This window comes from Nyctereutes procyonoides, unplaced genomic scaffold, assembly GCF_905146905.1.
Source record: "Nyctereutes procyonoides isolate TBG_1078 unplaced genomic scaffold, NYPRO_anot_genome, whole genome shotgun sequence".
Classification (NCBI taxonomy): domain Eukaryota; kingdom Metazoa; phylum Chordata; class Mammalia; order Carnivora; family Canidae; genus Nyctereutes; species Nyctereutes procyonoides.
The window spans coordinates 11,162,050-11,177,016 of record NW_026575117.1 but is presented as its reverse complement, the minus strand read 5'-3'; the positions used below and the strand labels follow the sequence as shown (position 1 = coordinate 11,177,016).

Sequence of the window (14,967 nt, the reverse complement as noted above, 5' to 3'; positions counted from 1 at the left end):
CTTAGAGCTTTTCTTAGCTGCAAAGGACAAAGATCCTTTCAAGATAACTGAAAAGGTTAAGGATGTGTTTGAAAAGATATAGCAAGAAATCTTGCTATATCTAAAAGAAACTGACTGAAGACCTTGGAGGCTCCAGGGGCATGGTTTCTGTCTCTAGTAGCATGTCTACTTTTCTTTGCATTTCTGCCTTTTATCTTCTTTCTGCTGACTAGCTTTATCTGCTGGTATTTTTTTTTTCTTTTCATAAATGTTCAGCTTGCACTTATTGTGACCATTCCAGGCCTGATTCCAGCTCTAGAACCCACAGCTAATTCTATTTTTCAATTAAAATTACTGACAAGGAATCTGTTTTGCTCAATTTATATAGTCAGACTAGCCCACATAAGTTGTAGGATTAGAACACAGTAAATAATAAATATGTGTTAACATAATGGATATGTTAAACTAGCATATTAATAAAACATAAATAAAGCTAACATAGAAACATAAAGTATAACATATATAATATATAAATAAACCACAGTTGTGATCTAGGGGAGGATGTGTTACACTATATCAAATACAGTGTTTTATGGGAATAGGGCCATGAACAAATAAATATTTCTTCAGATTGAGGAGTGCCAAGCAGGGAGTCAATGCCTTGACCTGATGGCTTCTGGAAGAGTTGACTGGCTAGATGGTGATGTCCTTACTTGATTAAGAAAAAAATACAGACATACCTCAGAAGTATTACAAGCAATAAGGTAAATATTGCAATAATGTGCAAGTCAGATGAATTTTTTGGTTACCCATTGCATACGAAAGTTATGTTGATACTGTAAGTAGTCTGTTGCAACAGCAGTATGTCTAAAAATGTGCATACTTTAATTTAAAAATACCTTATTATTATATGTAAGTGATGAATCCCTAAATTCTACTCCTAAAGCCAATATTACACTATATTTTAACTAAGTAGGATTTAGAAAAAAATTTGAGACAAACAAATAAAAACTCTAAGGGTTCTAAAAATATAAACGTATAAGGATATTTAATAAAGCAATCTTTTCTAACAAAAAATATAAAAAATAAAAATACTTTATTAGTAAAAAATGCCAGCCATCATCTGAGTTTTCAGCGGGATATAATCTTTTTTGCTGGCTACACAGGGTTTTGCCTCAGTGTTAGTGGCTGCTGACTCATCCAGGCAGGTACCGAAGGTTGGGGTGGCTCTGGCTTTCTTAAGATGAATGAAATTCGCCATATCAATTACCTCTGCCTTTTGGGAACGATTTCTCCGTAGCATATGATGCTGTTTGATAGAACTTTACCTGCAGTAGAACTTGCAAGATTGAGTTAATCCTCTCAAACTCTGCTACTTCTTTATCAACTAAGTTTCTAAATCCTTTGTTGTCATTTCAACAGTCTTCAAAGCATCTTTACCAGGAGTAAAATATCCCTGTATTATCAAGAAACCACTTTCTTTTGCTCATCTGTAGGAAGCAACACCTCAAGTTTGATCACAAGATTGCACAGTTCAGTCACAGCTTCAGATTCCACTTGTAATTCTAGCTTTCTTGCTGTTTCTACTACATCGGTAGGTACTTTTGAAATCTCTGTTGAAATCTTGAGTCCCTCAAAGTCGTCCATGAAGATTGGAATCAGCTTCTTCCAAACTCCTATTAATGTTGATATTTTGACCTCTTCCCATGAATCATGAATGTTCTTAATGGCATCTAGAATGTGAATCCTTTCCAGAAGCTTTTCAGTTTATTTTGCCCACATCTGTTAGAGGACTCACTATCTATGGCAGCTATAGCCTTACAAAATATATTTCTTAAATAATAACACTTAAAAGTCAAAATTACTCATTGATCCATGGGCTGCAGAATGGATGTTGTGTTAGCAGGCATGAAAACAACATTAGTCTTGTACATCTCCATCAGAACTCTTGGGTGACCAGGTATATTGTCAGGGAGTGGTCATTTTTTGAAAGGAATCTTTTTTTCTGAACAGTAGGTCATAATGTTGGCCTTAATGTTGTGAACAGATGTGCTGTTCAGGTTTTGTTCTTTCATTTACAGAATATAGAGTAGATTTAGCATAATTCTTAAGGGCCCTGGGATTTTTGGAATGGTAAATGAGCACTGGTTTCAATTTAAAGTCACCAGTTGCGTCAGCCCTGAACAAAAAAAGTAAGCCTGTCCTTTGAAGCTTTGAAGCCAGGCATCAATTTCTCTCTACTATAAGTCTTAGATGGCATCTTCTTTCATTAGAAGGCTATTTCATTTACATTTAAAACCTGTTTTTTAGTGTAGCCATCTTCATTAATTATCATATCTAGATCTTTTGGATAACTTGCTGTAGCTTCCATGTTAGCACTTACTTCTTCTCTTATACCTTTATATTGTGGAAATGGCTTTTTTACATAACCTGACTAACCAGCCTCTGTTAGATTGTTAGATTCAGACTCTTTTTCTGCAGCTTCCTCACCTCACTCTGCCTTCACAGAATTAAATAGAGTTAGGACCTTGCTCTGGATTAGGCTTTGGGTTAAGGGAGTGCAGTGGCTGGTTTTATATTCTATCCAGACCACCCAAATTTTCTTCCTATCAGCAATAAGGCTGTTTCATTTCTTTATCATTTATGTGTTCACTGGAGTAGCACTTTTAATTTCCTTCAAGGACTTTTCCTTTGCCTTCAGAACTTAACTGTCTGTTTGGAGCAAGAGGCCTAGCTTTTGACACACCTGTTTTTTTTCCTTTTTTTTTTTTTTTTTTTTTTGACACACCTTCCTCATTAAGTGTTATCATTTTTAGCTTGTGATTTAAAGTAAGAGACGTGTAACTCTCTTTCACTTGAATACTCAGATGCCATTGTAGGGTCATTAATTGGTCTAATTGCAATAATTTTGTGTCTTAGGGAAGGGGAGGCCTGAGGAGAGGGAGAGAGGAAGGAACACCAGCTTGGCAGAGCAGTCATAATGCATGGAACATTTATTGAGTTTCCTGTCTTATATGGGCATAGTTCATGGTAACCCAAAGCAATTATAATAGTTATATCAAAGACCACTGATCACAGATCACTGTAGCAAATATAATAATGAAAAACTTTGGTGTATTATGATAATTAAGTGTTACAGAGATACAAAATGAGCAAATGCTGCTAGAAAAATGGCTCTTGTTAGACTTGCTCAAAACAAGGTTGCCACAAACCTTCAATTTGTAAAAAGCGTAATATCTGAAAAGATCAATAAAGCAAAGCTTAATAAAATGAAGGATGTCTGTATAAGATGAATTACAGGTTTGATAGGATGGAGGTTTTGGATATAGGTTTAATTTGGGGGTAGCTCTGTTTCAGATGCCTATTGTGCACCTAGATAGATATTTCTAGTAAGCATTTGAAAATATGGTCTTGAGTTAAAGAAAAACATCGTAGATAGCCATAAGATTTAGAAATCATCACTCTAAGGGAAATAGTTAAAAGTCAAAAGTTTCTTCCAAGTCAAGAAATTGAGAAAGCAAGGAAGAGAACCAGGAGACACCGTACAGATGTAAAGAAAAGAGAATTCACTGCAAGGACTGGATAAAGAGCATGATGCAGCAGTCAAGTAAAGTAAGAACTAAATGTATTGAATTTGGCCATTGGGAAGTCATTCATTGATACCTTTGCTCTCTTCTAACATCAGCCTGTTCTTATTTCTCCCATGTTCTTCAGGATATCATAAAAGAACTTGTCAAATTCTTTGCCAAACTTCAGGCATATGTCTAAAATTTTACTCTTACTCATGGTGACATATGCCTATATGTATATACATCTCTTTCTATATTTATATATATATATATATGTGTGTGTGTATATATATGCATATAGTGTACACGTTAAAATATCCAGATATTTAAATTTATATATTAAAATTACATTTAATTTTAATATGAAATTAAAAATTAAAAATTAATTTTGAAATTTGAAAATAGACATTTAAAGTATTAAAATGATGCCATATCATATATGTGTCCCTGCCATATATATGTGTCACCACTTTTCTAGAATTTTATTTTAATATTCCACTTTAGAATTATGCTGAAAATTAGCATCAAATTAAGCCACCTATATATTGTAGAATCTGTATTCTTTTGCTTTTAAAGACATTTTGGAACATCTTTGGGATAGTCACAATTTCTTAAGGATAACTGATAGTGATTTGTATTTCATCCGTAGGTCTGCTCAGTAACTTGAGATACAATATATTTTGTTTAGAGACCTTGCATTGAAAGTGCTAGATTCGGGAGTCCTTGGGTGGCATGGTGGTTTAGTACCTGCCTTTAGCCCAGGGTGTGATCCTGGAGTCCTGGGATCAAGTCCCACATCAGGCTCCCTGCATGGAGCTTGCTTCTCCCTCTGCCTATGTCTCTGCCTATCTCTCTCCTCTGTATCTTACATGAATAAATAAATAAAATCTTAAAAAAAAAAAAGAAAGTGCTAGATGCTCACATGTAGATTTTAAATCAGAGGTTGCAAAAGAGTAGCTTCTGAGTTGCATACAGTCTCCAGGTACATTATATTTGGATCCTACAATTTTGTATAAATTAAATTAATTGAAAAGTAATATAAAAATGGTAATTAAATCTTTTGAAAATCCGTATTTTCCAGCTTATATTCAAAACCAGATGATATAGAAAACAGTGGGTCCACACTCTGAGATGGTAGTAATTAAAATTTACATTCTTAGTTCTTACATCTGACTCATTAGTGTTACCTGCGTGGCCTTTCTAGTTATAAATACTGGAGACCTTTGTTCTAGAATGGTAAGCTCCTCAAGAACAGAGCCCATGACTTATGCAGTACACTGGGCACAATGCTTGACAGATGGTAGGTGTTAATTTTTTTTTTAACATATCTAGATTGAGCTTGAGCTAAGACTCATTTGTTTTGTCCTAATCTATCTGATCACCAAAATTATTCTCAATGAAAGAAAAATCAAACAAAAGAAAATGAGTTCAATTATGATTTCTCTTTGATATTTATTAATATTACCTTATTAATCCCGGGAATAGGTGGGCCTATACTTCTTTCTTTTTTTTCTTTTTTAAGATTTTATTTATTTATTCATGAGAGACACAGAGAGAGAGCCAGAGACATACCCAGAGGGAGAAACAAGCTTCCCACAGGAAACCTGATGTGGGACTTGATCCCAGGACCCCAGGATCACGACCTGAGCTAAAGGCAGATGCTCAGCCACTGAGCAACCCAGATGCCCCCCTTTGTCTGACTTTCAAAAGCATTTCCCAATCTGTGTCTTTTAAAACACTGTTCTGGAAAATGTTAATGAGTTTTTTGTCAAATAAATTTGGGAAAAGTTATATTTAAAACAGTTAAACTGGTTTTTGTTATGTGTGTGTGGCATTTACAGGCCTTCTCAGTCTTAAATATACTTTTATTTAGTGCAAACTTCAAAGAAGGAATGTATGATATACAGTGTTTTGCAAGCTTATTCTATAATTCATTCAACAAATATTATTACATGCCTAATATGTGTCAGGCACTATATTAGGCACTGGAGACAGAGCAATAAACAGATAGACAGAGATCTCCCAGCTTTGTAGATCTAATAATGTAGTTGGCCATGAAATTTCCTCATCCATAGACCATAATTTGGAATATGCTACGCTGGATTATTACTCAGCAGAGAATATTTGATTTTCCTTAATGATTTTTTTAAGTTTCAGCTTATTTTTTTCCTAGACCTTCTTAACAATAATTTGTACAACTGTTTCCCACAGCCTTATTTTCCTTCTTAATTATATGTTCTTTTTTAATTAAATTTTTCATTTTAATTCCAGTATAGTTAACATGCATAATTATATGTTATTTATATCAATTATACAAGTCCTTAAAATATCTTGAGCTCATCCTTTTTAGCTATATTGGCATCTTTGTTAGTTTAAAACATCTGATATAAATGGCCCAAAAGAAGAGCCTGTGTAACTGTTACTTAGCTAGGACATTTAAATTTAGTATCTTTTAGCAGAGATACTAAATTTTTTCAAGGTTTTCACAATTAACTAGAGAAAAGTTAAGTCTACAAAACATATGTCAGAAAGTTGTTGCATGGCTATAATGAAATTACTGAGTCAGCATGCCTTGACATTGATGATGATGATGATGATGATGATGGTGATGATGATGATGATAATAATAATAATAATAATAATAATAAATCCAGGAATTCTATTTTTCTTAACCTAAGAAAAATGTAAGAATACGGGCAAAATATGTCTTCCAATTTAAATTTAGAAGCTCGCAATATAAGCTTACTGTCTAGTTGAACAGATAGTCTTGCCATTTGTGTTCCTTAAATATTCCATTTCTGTCTCCACCCTGGGGGAGAGACCTGTGCTATTGATATTACTGCTTAAATAGTTTAGGAGTTTTAAATTTCTGCTATGAATTCCAGTCTAAGTATAAAATACTTTGTGTTTTAAATACTTAGAGCTTTGGTTACATTAAAATCTCAACGAAAGCTGTCTTCATAAATGAAGTCCATCTAATTCCTATCCCAGTCTGTTGCTCATTTCATTAACATCTTTTCAGCCAAAATTCTAGTAGACTAAAACATCTTAATAGTCCTAAAACAAACATCGTCTATGTTTTAAGGTCTTTCTATTGATATTAATAAGTTACACATTAGGTTTCTCTGGAAACTTGTATTTTTCATACCAACAGTGAAAATACTTTATTTCTCATTTTGAACATAGTAAAAAAGAGACATACTTGCTAAAGTTATTCTAAAATTTAGATTATTCTGTGTTTAAAGGAAAAATATTCAGCTTTTTATGGCCCTTTTTTTATGAATCAGACCTGAGTCAATTAACCTGATTAGTGTTTTAGTAGAGCTAAAATTATTCAGTATTGAGACATAATCGACAAATAGCACTAGAAAAGTTTAAAATGTACAGCATAATGATTTCACTTACAAATATTGCAAAATGATATGCATTCATTATTTGTTCATTATATTAATTCAATATTCATTATTAAGTATACACACTACAAATCTAAAACATCTCAAAATATAATTGACAAAAATAATTTGCATATTTCCAATTACATGGTTTTTCAAAGGCTTTATCTTTTTTTTTTAATTGCTCTGATTGGTTAAGGAGAACTGAGTCATCTGATAGTGAGACCAGAAATGAACTGGTTATAACTCAGCCCTCAAAACATTAAATTTACTGTTTTCTATGTTATAATAATGATTATAATATTAAAGTCTAACAGAATCATTTTCAAGCAGGTGTACTTTTAAGATAACATGAAAAGTTTTTGTTGATTGGTTTATTAGATTAAATCAATTTGCTTGATTCATGTTTAATCTTTCAATTCTTTCATCATCTTTTTCCAAACTTTTACACGAGGTGTCTTTGCTTGTCAAATTAAGTTTTGTAGACTAGAGACAATTCCCTCTGGAATTAAAGGAAATGTCTTCCCTTAATTAGCCCATAGTGGATTTTTTCCCTCCTATTTTACTTCCTTTGCCAGCAACTAAATAATTTAATATTTTGAACATTACAAAGCTCCATATCCTTGCTCCTTTTGGGGGGAAGTATCTTAGATACAAGACTTTTAAGCAAAGATCCTGAGATGAATTCTATCTAGCACTCATTCCTGTGTCCCCATCATGGAGTGTCTGTCTTTCCAGTGTTGTTAATGATTGGGAGGGGCTGCTCATAAACTAAGATCTGTGTAATGCGGCTTATGGTGTTTTGAGCATATTCTATACTTCTGCTACAAAAAACAAACCCACACAAAACAAACAAACAAACAAAAAACTTTATAGCAACCATTATTGCTATAAGAAAAAAATAATTGGCATGATTCCCACTCTGAGTTGTATATAAGATAAAACTGAGTATTGATTTTCTGAGAGATTCTTTTTTAAAAAGATTTTATTTATTTATTCATGAGAGACAGAGAGCAAGAGACAGGCAGAGACATAGGCAGAGGGAGAAGCAGGATCCATGCAGGGAGCCCGATGTGGGACTTGATCCCAGGACCTCAGGATCACACCCTGAGTCACAGGCAGACGCTCAACTGCTGAGCCACCCAGGCATCCCTCTGAAAATTCTTTGGTCATTTGTATTCTCTCAGTAGTGCCTGGTCAAGAAACAATATTATCTTAGAGACACTCTTAATAAAGTTAGAGGTAAACTACTGCTTGCACATATGAAGTTCAGTTTCTCAAATATTAAGACAGTAAAACTCATAATACCTTATTTTTTATGCCATTGTCTCATTACTTTACATTTTCTTGTCTATAAAGTATAGGAGGTTTTAAAAAATTTTGAAGACTAAATTAAAAAATTTTGAAGACCAAATTATTTTATAACCAATCAGACATGGGAAAGTCTTTTTGTTTCCTTTTCCTACATAAAAGAAGTAGATGTATTGATAGTCACTTATTATGTAAGAGTCCTGTGTTAATTTTATAATTCATAAGAAAATTTTTTTTCTAGTAAAAGGTAGAAATGTCAGACATGTCTTGGTAGCAAAGGATCACAAGGCATCCAATTTAGCAACATAGTTTAGAGAAAGCTATGCAGTAATAGGCCACCTTTCCTTGATCCCCAGTATTCATTAGCATTTGTAATGACATAGTCAGGTCTGCCTCTCAGGGAGAGGATCAGCTTAGAGCCCAAATGATGAGTCTACTTTTGGTGGTAGTATTTGTGAGGAAAGGATGAAGTAACCTGGACAGTATTTCCTACAGATGTGAAGTAAGATAAAACTGTTGAAGCTTAGCCTGTTCCAATAGGAGCCAAAATGCACCCTGTGAAAAGCATTCTTTCCATTTTCCAACCAAATTAGCTACACACTTATAAGACACCCCCCCCATGTGTGTTCCAGGTTCTTACCTCTGAGTATCTACTCATACGAGCCCCTGACTTGCATGCTCTTCTTCAATTTCCATGTATGTCTAATGAGGTCTGACCCATTTGTTAAAGCTCAGGTTAGATATTGTCTTGCTCTGGTTTACTATTTCTCTTGCCTCTGGCCTAAGCAAAAAACTTATTTGCATAGCCCCCTGGAAAATTTATTATGGTCTAGAACCAAATTCCTAACTTGCAATAGTGTTCTTTTATCCTGAATAAAGTGTCCTTTTATCCAGCCGTGGGGTTAATGCGTATATTTTACTAGGAGCTGTTTAACAGAGAGAGGGCTGATCTAGGGCATGTTTGGTGTTTGAGACCTGTAGGCATGTATCTTGGTATCTATAAATGTTATCACTGTGTCCATTTAAATGATATACCTAGCTAGAATCCATTGTAACTTGCATAACTACCCTCCTGAGCAGTCAAAATTTATGTAAATGTAAATATAAAGACAAATGTTTTATAATGTATAAAGATCTATAATATCTAACTATACATATTCTCCTTATTTACCATAGAGTCATCTGCACCATGGGACTCTACACGATCTACTTTGTTTCCTTTATAAAGAACCCAATTTCTAGCTGTGTTGAAACCCTGCCAGTTCCTTCAGCATTCTTTTTTTTTATGCTCTAACTCACCTCTATATCTTTGTATATATTATTTCTTTTGTCTAAAATAGCCTTTACCAGCTCTTACCTTGACTACTTGTTTTTCAGCTCTACCTACACAGTCTGAAAAGATAACTTTTCTATGTCCCGTCTCCCAACTCCTTGCCAATAACTCCCTAAAATATATGCATATTATGAACACATACATGTATCTAAACATGAATCTTCCTCTGTGTCTTAGTAGCCTTTTGTGCATACATCTATCACAAAATTTAACCCTTTGTACTGTGTTGTCTCATCCCCTCCCCCCCACTAGAAGGTGAATTCTCTGTAGGTATAGTGCATCTTCCATCATCCTATCTCAGTATTTTTCAAAAGGCTCAGTATAGAAAGGCATTCATTATTTTTTTAATGAATGAATATTATTAAGACAGTACAGAAATCACTGTGGACTGGAGTGGGATAATGAGGCTGTCTAGGAAAACTGGGTGTTTACCTGGATTTTGAAAGATGAGACATGTATGGATCAGCATATCAGGAAGAGAGGAGTACGAACAAAGGCAAAAGAAGGATGGAAAGTTGGAGAGAAAGAAAGACAGGAGTATGGCATCAGTAGAATGGCAGATAGGGGTGCTTGCAGAGTGAACAGATCACGTACATTCTAAGAAGCCTGACAGCTGGGCTGAAGAATATGTAGGATTGGATCAGTAGGCAAGAGGATCTCATAATTTGTAGATTTCAGTTAATTGGTAGTGAAATAAATGGGGTGGAGGAAAACCTAAAATGAGTGGCAATAGTTGGACTGACTATAAGAAAAGGGGAAATTGGGGCACCTGGGTAGCTCAGTCAGGTAAGCGTTTGCTTTTGGCTCAGGTCAGGATCCCAGGGTCCTAAAACCAAGTACTGCATTGGGCTCCTTGCTCAGCAGGGAGTCTGTTTCTCCTCCTGCCCTTCTCCTCTGCTCGTACTCTCTCTCTCTCTCTCAAATAAATAAATAAATAAATAAATAAATAAATAAATAAAATCTTTAAAAAGAGGGAGGGATATAAAGGAGTTATAAGAGAAAAAAGTATAATTCATTAGTCCTCTTATTTAGAAAATAATATTAAGTATATTAATACTCAAAGTAGAAAGACTTTGTATTTGCAGTGAACCCATTTTCCCTGAAGCTAATTGAATTTAATTTTTCTTTCTGAGACCTCTAGCAGTTCTTCCCTAACTGCCCACACATTCAGGTAATGATGTGATCACTATATCTCTACATTATATTTTAGAATTTCTTTCAGATCTGAATCTTTGATGAGATCATAAAATAATAGGCTAACCCATATCTTCATTAATGTGGTATCAGGCTAATTGAAAATAAATCACTACAAGTATGAGGTAAATCTGAATATGTATTTAAAACTGGTAAAAGATACCATTTTAGAAAGTAATTGCTATTTATCTAAAAGTTTGATTACAAACTAAATTGATTTTTTAGGGTGTTCATCTATTTATATTTTTATAGAGCATATCCTTTTTGAGAATTAAGTAATTTCTTCCTAACTTGAAATTAATATTTGAAAATTACTTATAAGACATCTAATTATTTTAAATATATATTCCTATATATGTACATATGTGCATATACTTAAGAATACACATACATGTTACTTCAGTGAAAGATTATGGCTGAATGAAAGTAAAATTAACTCATGGACAGGAAAATACTTAGTCTTTCAGCCTTGTCTTCTCAGCCATCCATTCCCTTGAGAAAGCAAATTTTGTTCAGACACAAAAGAAAAATGTACTATTAAAATGCAATTCAGAAGTGATAAAAACTAAGTGTAGCAGCCGGCTCACAGTACCCCCTTTGTATACTCAGGGACATTGGGGCCACATTAATTTTTGTGTGTGTGATGTCCATCCCATGTGCAAATTAGCACTGGAAGGGCCATAATCTGTCTTATATGAGAGCTCTTTTCCCAAGAGCATGTATAATAACACATGCTTGTGTAATTTTGTGTAATTCAAAGCTCTCTGTTCTGTTTATTTGTTTTTATATTTTAAATAGTATTAGAGAATGTTTTCTTAGGAAAAATATTAAGGGATTTATTAATAAACATTGAAAGGAAAAAACATGAAAAAGGAATCATGAAGTATAAAATTAAAATAATGCTACTTTCCTTTATTATTTTTTAAACAAATTTATGAGTATAATGGAAAAGAATCAAATTTTCAGCTGAAGTGAGATATAAAAAAAAACCTTCCTTGTCCTAATTAGGTGAGATGATATCTGAGAAAATATTGACATATGCTTATGGATCAATATATCTTTTGAACCTCAACTTCGTTTTTTCAGAGCCTGAATTTCAGAACATTATTCTCAGCAGAATATTTCATTTCACTACATATAATATATATATATGTGTATATATATATATATATATATATACACATATATATATATATTATTGCCCAGATCTTTTTCTCTAGTTTCTTTTATTTAAAACGCATCTAGCTCCAACTTCATTGGTGCCATAGCCTCTTTGATTATATTAATTGAAATTTTTTGATATTTACTCCTATCTCCTTCATTAAATCTCTTTCCTCCAGATTATCTTCTATTTTGGGATATGTGTCTTTCTTTCATGTTGGTACTTTTCCCAACTGATAATCCATTTTTAGATTTATATTAAAGGAGAACTCTAGAAATCAGACTGGAATGTATTTGTATGCGAGAGTGGCTTTGTGACTGATCAACTTTAAATTAAGAATTCTTCAAATGTTGATATTCAAAGTTGTTTTCTGGGCATTCCTAGTATCTTTTGAGAAGATTCATTCATCTGAACAAAGTATTTAAGCTCACATAGATAAGAGCGAAAGAAAAGTTCAGTGAATAAACATTGATTTAAAAATCCATATATCTCAGGATGCCTGTGTTGCTCAGTGGTTAAACACCTACCTTGGGCCCAGGCGTGATCCTTGAGTCCCAGGATCAAGTCCCACGTCGGGCTTCCTGCATGGAGCTTGCTTCTCCCTCTGCCTATGTCTCTGCCTCTCCCTCTCTGTGTGTCTCATGAATGAATGAATGAATGAATGAATGAATGAATGAATAAACAAACTTTATTTACACAAAAATTGTATTACGATCTTAGATGTTCCATGGGTTTCAAAATTTTGATCCTTTATGTTGATCAGGATAACACATTAAAATAATAATGCTGATGAAAATGATAATGATGAGCATGACAATGATGAGCATGACAACAAGCTACTTTTACATTTACTTCTACTTTTAGCTCCCCCATTATTTATTGGGCACTTGCTCTTTTAGTCTCCATGTTAAGCTTTACATATACTAAATTATCCATTCTTTACAACCACCCCATATGGAAGTAAAATCTCCTAGAGGTCAAGTAACTTCCGTGAGGGAACAGTGGTAGCAGGGGCAAAGCTAGGATGAGAATATTGGTCTGGTTAGCTCGAAAGCCCCGTTATTTATAACCCCTACCAAAAATGCCTTCACTATTTGGATTAAAGAATGAAACTGAACCACTATCTTATCACATACACAAAAATTAACTCGAAATGTATTAATGACTTGAATATAAGACTTGAAACCATAAAGCTCTTAGAAGAAAATCATAGGCGGTAAGCTCCTTGTCATTAACTTAGTGATTATTTTTTTGGATTTGACACCAGAAGCAAAAGCAAGAAAAGCAAAAATAAACAAGTGGGACAACATCAAAATGAAAAGCTGCACAGCAAGAGGAACCATCAACAAAATGAAAAATCAACCTACTGAATGGGAGACAATATTTGCAAATCATATATTTGATAAGGGGTTAATATTTAAAGTATGTAAAGCACTCATACAATTCAATAACAAAAAAGGTTTAATTTTAAAATGAACAGAGGAATTAAATAGACATTAAAAAAAAGACATACAGATGGCCAACAGGTATATGAATAGATGTTTCAACATCACTAATCATCAGGGAAATGCAAATTAAAACCACAATGAGGCATCACCTTACACCTGTCAGAATAGCTTGTATCAGAAAGAAATAACAAATGTTGGCAAGGATATGGACAAAAGGAGACCTTTGTGCACTGTTGGTGGGAATGTAGATTGGTGCGGCCACTGTGGAAAACATTATGGAGGTTCCTCAAAAAATTAAAACTAGAACTACCATATGATCCAGCAGTTCCTCTTATATATATTTATTTGAAGAAACAAAAACACTAACTTAGAAAAATATATGCACCCCCATGTTCATTGCAACATTATTTACAACAGCCAAGATATGGAAGCAAACTACATGTCCATCAGTAGATAAATAGATAAAGGAAATGTGTTATATACAGTGGAATATAATTCAGCCATAAACAAAAATGAGATCTTGCCATTTGTAACAGGATGAATTGACCTTGGAGGTATTATGCTAAATGAAATAAAGCCAGACAGAGAAAGACAAATACCATAAGGTCTGACTTATATGTGGAATCTTTAAAACAAAATGTTGGTAGATACAGAGAACAGATTGGTGGTTGCCGGAGATGTGGAGTAGTGGGTGGGCGAAATGGGTGAAGGGAGTCAAAAGGTACAAAATTCCAGTTATAAAATAAGTGAGTTATTAGGACTAAATGTACAGCATGGAGACTATAATTTATAATACTGTATTGCATATTTCAAAGTTGCTAAGAGAATAAATCTTAAAAACTCCTCATCACAAGAAAAAAAGGTAGCTATGTATGGTGATGGATGTGAAATAGACTTGCAATGATCATTTCATAATATATACAAATACTAAATTATGTTGTACACCTGAAACTAGCAGAACTAATATAATCTTGTATGTCCTTAATACCTTAATAAAAAAAGAAAAAAATATTTGAAGAAAGCCCATTACAATGAAAATTTCCTACACGGGCTCCTTTACATTTTTGGGTACCATTTTAAAATTAAGAACATTTTTATTTACACAATAAATTTTACTTTATTTGGCTTCATTAGTTAATAAATTTATTCTTTAAAATTTTCCATATTTCCAAAATATTTGAAATTTATAAATATTCTATGTAAAAGGTATCTCAATTTGCTGAATAAGAAATGAAGATTCATAAAAGTAACAGAGATAGTGTCAGGTTGAAGTGGAATCCAGGTCTTGTGATTCCAAGCTATGTTTTATTTTTCACTATGCTTTACTATTTCTCTAAATTCTAATGTTTTTAATAAAATGTTTGCATAAATAAAATTAACATCACTTAAATGTTCCTTTAGGTTTTTGCCATTTTCGTCCCATCATAAAAATAAAAAGTACATCCCATTAATGCATTCATCAAGCAAGTATGGCCCCAACTCTTATGGAAGTCAACATTTTAGAGATGAAAATCCTAGGAAGTGGATCTGTGACAAGGTAAGATAATGCAACATTAAAAAGATGATGTTCCTTTTTAAA

General features: G+C 33.4%; 1 protein-coding gene across 3 annotated transcripts in view; it reads left to right on the top strand.

Annotated features, from left to right (window-relative positions):
- SPATA17 (spermatogenesis associated 17) overlaps positions 1–14,967 on the top strand; it is a 186,767-nt gene that overhangs the window by 111,513 nt on the left and 60,287 nt on the right. For all 3 annotated transcript variants that reach the window (XM_055334109.1, XM_055334107.1, XM_055334108.1), the window contains one exon: positions 14,790–14,925. In XM_055334109.1, coding sequence (XP_055190084.1) covers positions 14,790–14,925 — 136 coding nt within the window. The remainder of the gene's footprint in view (positions 1–14,789; positions 14,926–14,967) is intronic.